Source organism: Corvus moneduloides, chromosome 4 (genome assembly GCF_009650955.1).
Source record: "Corvus moneduloides isolate bCorMon1 chromosome 4, bCorMon1.pri, whole genome shotgun sequence".
Lineage (NCBI taxonomy): Eukaryota > Metazoa > Chordata > Aves > Passeriformes > Corvidae > Corvus > Corvus moneduloides.
Window position 1 is genome coordinate 9,298,540 of NC_045479.1, and position 6,915 is coordinate 9,305,454.

Below are 6,915 nucleotides of genomic sequence, written 5' to 3' on the forward strand. Positions count from 1 at the left end.
GCTAAAGCAATCTGATAACAAATAAACTATATCACAGAGATTCAATTGAAAGAATTATTAAATTAACAGTGGAATTTGGAACACCTTAGATCGCACTAATTTTAGACTAATCTATGAAAAGATGAAAGAGGAAAATGCATTGGAAATCATGGCAGACAAGGGCACACTGATTTCTAAGGAATCATACAATGAAGACACATGACTAGAAAATGGTTGATTCAAGTTTGAGTGAAGAAATAGACCATGATTATTTAAAAAAAAAAAAAAAAAGTACTTCCAAGTCTTATTGTCATAGCATTGTACAGACTCTAGGTGAAGAGATCCTTCAACTGATTGCAAAAACATAGCTCTAGCTGGAAATGCCACACTTCAACCTGAGTGCTTCAGGAGTGAAAACCTATTCCCTACCCCCTTCTCTGACTTCTAGTAGAAAAATATGTGTACACACCACCAGTCAGTAAAGTTTAGCAAAGTTTCAAACACACCACAGCTGAGCAAAGTTTCAAACATTAAACTCTTCTAAAAAACATGCAAACGGATCTATCTAAAAAAAACCACAAAAAAGCAAGGATCTGTTTATGAAAACAGAAACAATGGATTAAAACCAATTAAAACAGTAACAGTATTAAAACAATAATAATGGATTAAAACGAACTCTCTTCTGAACTCTAGAGAAGCATAGTTTTAAAATATCCCTTACCAAAAAGGCATTTTCACTTCTTTACTATCTGACCCTAAACACAGAGGTCTGCAACATTCAGTAAGTTTGCACAAACACCCTTTATAAGATTCCTATTCAAGGAAGAGTTTTATGCATTGTCTGCATGATCAGGATTTAAAGCCAAAACAAAACAGCAATTGCATGCTGACTGGAGAGCTATTTCAGGAAGAAAGCAAGCCATGAACACTGGTGGAAGAACTCTTATCACTTTTTAAAAAGTTGAAACCTCAGTCTCACAGTTATCTGCAGCACCCTGACAGATGTGATGACACTGCTTTTGCCTCTTTGCAGCTGTCAGTTACCTAACAATTATCTTTCTGATTGGTTTCACAGCTGTCCTGAAAAACACCTCAAAGCTGCCATGGAGCAGCTCTAACTCCACTCCTCTGGAAGTACCCTCAGGGAGCAGCTTCAAGAAGCACGGTTGGTCAGAGAGGGGAAAGTCCGATCCCCCAAATCAAACCATGGGCCAAGAGGAGAGAACAGAGACCAGTGACATCTTTCTTCCAGCAGTCATAACATTAAAAAAAACCCCAAGCCCAAATCACAGAACCTCCACAGCAAGCTGTCATGATGGGAACCTCCTGTCTCTTAGAAATTCAAACACTTGCCCTGGAAACATCAGTAGGATCTGGTTTATCGTAGTCCTGGGATGATTTTTGAGACAGGTGCCTTGCCCTGTGTATCCATTTCTAGCCAGTAACAGCCTCATACTTCTTCAAGTCCTTATGCATTTCCAGGGTATCGATTTTATTCCTTTACAGATTGGCAAGCAAGTCTACCACAGTTTCTTCAGACTAATAGTTCAGTTGTCGCAAACCTTTGTCCATTTGCCTTTTCTACGAGAACAGGGAGGCTGATTCAGGAAGCAGAGAGGATGCTGCAATCCACAAACACACACTATTACATTTGCTGAGTTTCTGTCTCCAGCACTGTCGGCTTGGCATCCTCTACAGCACCAAATTCACAAACCAAATAGTGAACTTCCTAACTTCAACTCCACCTTCATGTATAAGCTTATTCATACTCATGCTGGCACTGCCTCTGCTTCATTAAGGAACTGCTGACACCTCTTCTGAACTCAACCCATTTTACTCGAACCTACTCTACTTGCATAGATGCCGTTTATTATCCCTAATGTATCCCTAAAATGTATGCATTAAACTCTATTTTTGTTTCTTCACGGTTCAGCTGTTCCTGCTGTTTATCTCTATCTAAAGTAACAATTAGCCAGTAGGAAAATTACTATCGTGTCACAAACACAGGATTACAACTTCAGCTAGGCAATCAAACAGCAGGGCACCATGAACACAGAAGAAACAGAAACGCTGTTCGGATATAAATGTCCTTGGCAATAGGCAGAGGTGAGAGATCAGAAAAGAAATGACAGTAATATGATTTATAAACTGAATGCTTCTTCAAAGTGTCCCATTAAGCACGAAGTATACAAAAATTTGCAAAAGCACATGCCACTATTTTGAGATTAATTTGAAGAAATTACTGTAACAATATTATGTGACATCACATACAACAGCTATTTCTGTTGCTGTCATTTGAACTAGACTGAACATCAAATTAAAGCCAAACACATGGTATATTAAGAATGGGTATGATTGTTACTTATTAAAATAAACTAATCAGGAAATAGTTTCTCCCTGTACTCCAGAGCCTATTTAACTTTTGAAAATTGGGGTTTAACTGCCACAACCTAAGTATGAAAAGTTACACATGCCATTTAAATAAGTATATTTGTATCTCTGCAAACAGGATACAATATGGCAAACAGATGCACAGGGTAAAAAAAAAAAGGCTATGGATGAGATGAAAATCTTTGTTTTCCAGATTACTGAGCAACTGGAGACCGAGCAGTTACTTCAACCTACACCACCTTTAGTCTAACTTTCATCGAAACGCTCTAGTGGGGATGAATCCTCTAAATAAAAAAGTGGTTGATTAATTGCTAGCATTTAATCTCTTGCCCATCTAGTATGAAAAAAGTCAAAATCAAGTAAACAGCGAGATTATGTATGCAAACAGGCGATTTCTTCCCAGAAAGACTAAACACCAAGAAACAGTTACTGTAGTTAGGTTTACAGCATATAAAAAAAAAAAAAAAGCTGTTTTCTTTCAGATTGTGCCCTGCAAGACAAGAAATTTTGTTGGAGCCGGGAAACAGAATCAAAATTCTCAGCTACTTTAAATGACATCCCCTCGTAAAGCACTCGACTGCTCATTTAAAGCTGTATGAACATCCGTGATGGTTCACCAGAGAAACACAAACTTCTCTCAAGTCCCCGCGCAGCACCAGCCCAGCTGAGAGCTGAGCATTCGCTGCGAGGAGAGGGTCGGTGCAGCCCCGGTTCCCGGGCACTCCCCGCTCCCAGACGCCGAGCACGCGGGGCTCCGCGCTCCCCCCGCACCCCGCAGGATGGAACCTCGGGGGAGAACGCGACCAGCCCGGCGATGGGCACAGCGGTACCAGCCTGACATCGGCGGGGCCGAGCTCTGCCCCACAGCCGCCGGCGCCCACGGACTGCTGGGGGTGCAGAGAGACACGGGGGGAGCGTGCGATGGTTTAGAGGGATCCTTTAAAAAAAAAAGAAAAAGAAAGAAAGAAACTTGAAAACAACAATGGGGCGGCTCGGGACGCGGCCGGTGGCCGCTGGCAGGGCGGGCTGCTCCCGGAGCGGTTCGGGAAGTTGCTCAGGAGCCGGGGGGCGGCAGCGACCGGGAGCGAAGGAGGGAGCGCTGCCCCCGCGCCGGGCCCCGCGCCCCGCCGGCAGCCAGGCCTCGCCGCTCCCCTCCCGCACGCCCAAACATGGCCCCTCGCCACCAACCCGGCAACTTTCCCCCTGCCCCTCCCGCCGCCGTCCGCCCCGCTCACCTCGCATCAGGGAACAAAAACTGCAGGCGAGTAGGCTGCGCAGGACGGCCCCCATCTTCCCTCCCTCCTCGCTCTCACCGGCGGGGAGGCGGCGGCGGGGAGCAGCACCTCCGCTGCCAGTTCATGCTTCCAGGCGGGCGGGGGAGGCGGCGGGGAAGCGGGGGACGGGAGGCGGGGAAGGGAGGCCGCGGAGATCCCCTCTCGCCGGTCCCTAGCAGGCCACCGGCCCCGGCGTGCCGCCGCGGGAGCGGGCGCTGCCCTCCATGCCGGCTGCTGCTGCTGCTGCCGCCGCCTCACCGCGACCGCCGCGGTCCTTCCCCCATCCACCCCTCCGCCTCCGCCGGGCGCGTACAGGCGCAGGGATACAGTCCTCCTCCTCCTCCTTCTCCTCCTCCTCCTCTTCCTTCTCCTCCTCCTCCCGCGCCGTGCCCGGCCGGCTCCCGGCGCAGCGCCCGCCCCCGGCACCGCTCCCGTCGGGGAGGGCCGGAGCGGAGGGGCGGGGGCGCGCAGCTCCCCTCTCCCGGGCGGGATCGCGCACACCCTCGGCAGCCTCGCAGCCGGGCAGAACCCCGCGGGGACCGCGGCCCGGCGGTGCTCCCCGAGGGACGGAGGGAGAGCGGGCTTACGGCACTCCCGGAGCACAGGGACGGGGCGAGGTGGGGGGCGGCCGCATTCCAGCGGGACTACTTTGCCTCCCCTCGCCCCCTCCGCCGCCTGCGATGCGGTTCGGCCCTGGCCCGTGAGGACGGGACTACTTTCTGCCACAGAGCTGCGGCGGCGTCCGAGCGGCAGCACAAAGGCTCCGATCCCGATCCCGATCCCGATCCCGATCCCGATCCCGATCCCGATCCCGCTCCCGGAACGGGCTGTAACGCCAGAGCATCGCCCGGGCGGCAGGCAGGCCGTGTGGCAAAATGAAGTTACGGTCCGTCCCTCCAGAGTGCAGACTGAAGAGCCATAAATCCCGGCCTTCCCCAGAGCAGAGGGAGCAGGCGTCCCTTATCAGCAGGAATTGCTGCCCGGCTGATGTAATGATGCGTGATTTATTTCCCAGCGCTTTTGGGGGTGCTGTGCGTTATTGTCCCCCTTGCTAAACTAAAAGTGGTGGGCTGGGTTTGTGCTGCTTAGAGCAGTGTTATCAATGATATGAGTGGGTAGTGTGCTGTGTTTAAACATAACTTAGTCTTTTCCCCCTCTTGCATTCAAGTAAACATACCCTTTTCTTTCTGAAAAGGCTAAAAAAGTTAAGATTTTGTAATACACCCTCAACTGAAAAAAAACTTCCCTCCTTACTCTCTTTGTTCATTCCTAATAAACAATATAAAATGCAGCTTTCTCGCATTTCCTCTAGATTAGAAAATCTACTTCATGATTTCAACACGTCTAAACGTTTTCATTAAGTCTAAACGTCTACAGCACGTTCTCCCTCCCTCACAGAATGTGACAGCTGGTGAGTAGAATAATGATATGAAGCAGAACATCTTAGAGCAACATTTGAGGTACTTACATTCCAAAATCGGTATTATTTTCAGGATTATTAGAAACTCAGAGAAACATTTAACTTTTACCTTCGTAGCTGTTCAACATATATTTTCATAGCTTTTCTTGTTATTATGGTAGGAGATAACATCTGGGCCAGATTAAAGGCCTGGGTATTGTAGGCTGATTCTAAAGGGCTCCTGGTGTCATGTGATATTATCAGACTCAGCTTTTACTGCAGAAAAAATTAAAAAATAGAAGAAAATAGAGGGGTTTTTTTAAATGAAGTATGTTTCCAACCTTCAAGGTTGCAAAAAAAGATTTTGAAAGTGTAAACAATTCAGCTCAACAGCAATATCTGCCTAAGGCCAGGTCTACACTACAAAATTTTGTCCTTGACTGTCTGCTGGGTGAAGTAACTTCCTCTGTTACTGTGCTTTCAAGTTGGGAGGATCGGCAAACTTGAGCAAGATCCACATGGATAATGGATGGGAGGACTTGCCATACAAAACGGTACCCTGGAGAAGAGAGAACCTGCATCCAACCCTTGTTTGTCACCAATAGATTTTGCAGCAGCAGGCAAAAGGAGCACACTTTTATATTCATTTTCACTGTTTAATTGGAATCAAAAAGGAAAATGAGGTTGTGGTTGATTTGGGGTTTGGGGTTTTTTTCCCCTCATAGTGTTTCCTTATACTTTTTCCATACTTGTAGTGTTGCATGATCTGTCATTAACCTGTTGAGAAGTATGGCAGATCCGTAATGAATTCTTTGTATCTTAATCATACAGTGCACAACTAAGGAAAACCTCAAGCCTGCACCCCTGCATCACAAAAACCTATTTCTCCACATGCTATTCCCTCTCACATCTTTTCTGTTTCTGCTGGAAACACTCTGGTGTCTTGACTGTCTCCCTTGGGAGCCTGATCCCCTGCCTGGTTGTTCTGACTCTTAAAGATGTCTTCCCTGCTGCCCAAGGTGACTGGTTTTATTTTTAGCTTTTGAGCACTTATATGCTGTCATCCCTCACACTGGTGCATTTTGCTCTTTTTCTGTAATTCAAACCCTTTCCTCCTTGGGTTTCCTCTGAGTTAGTTAATGATAATTGGCTTCACCCTCCTCAGCCTAGCTCTTTTCCCCACAGCCTGCCTAGAATCCTCCTCTGTTTATTCCAGCCCAAGTATCATAAAATCCTAGAATCTCAGAATGGTTTGGATTGGAAGGGGCCTTAAAGAACATCTATTTCCAGCCCTCTGGCATGGGTAGGAATACCTTTCACTAGACCAGGTTGCTCCCAAGTCCAAGTCCAACCTGGCCTTAGAACACTTCCAGGGATGGGGCAGCCACAGCTCTGGGCAGCCTGTGCCAGGGCCTTACCACTCTCACAGAGAAGTTTTTTCCTGATATTTGGTCTAGATCTGCCCTGTTTCAGTTTGAAGCCATTCCCCCTTGTCCTATCACTACATGTTCTTGTAAATAGTCCCTTGCCATCTTTCTTGTAGGCTCCCTGCATGTACTGGAAGTCTCCCTGTCACTGTCATGGTTTAGGAATGGTGCTCTCCAATTTAGTGCTCCCACTGAGACTCTCCAAACCATGCACTATCACTCACTCCCCCATCCTCCCTCTCCCCTCTGCAGCAGGATGGAGAGGAGAATTGGAGGCACAAAAGGCAAAGATCATGGGCTGGGATAAGAACAATTCACTGGAAATAGCGATGAGATAAGAAAACAAATAGTAAGAGCACAATAGTAATGACAGAGAGTACAAAAATGAAACATTATTGCTCACTGTGGGAACCCCGACAACAGACAATAAATTGTTCCCTCTGGT

At 47.4% G+C, this 6,915-nt stretch overlaps 1 protein-coding gene across 4 annotated transcripts in view; it reads right to left on the bottom strand.

Moving 5' to 3' along the window:
* Positions 1-3,971, bottom strand: part of LRP6 (LDL receptor related protein 6) — a 122,238-nt gene extending 118,267 nt beyond the window's left edge. For 2 of the 4 annotated variants that reach the window (XM_032105811.1, XM_032105810.1), the window contains exon 1: positions 3,606-3,971. In XM_032105811.1, the coding sequence (XP_031961702.1) occupies positions 3,606-3,660 (55 nt within the window). In that variant the 5' untranslated portion in view covers positions 3,661-3,971. The remainder of the gene's footprint in view (positions 1-3,605) is intronic. The other 2 variants (XM_032105814.1, XM_032105812.1) reach the window with 1 other exon arrangement.
* Between the last annotated feature and the right edge of the window lie 2,944 nt (positions 3,972-6,915).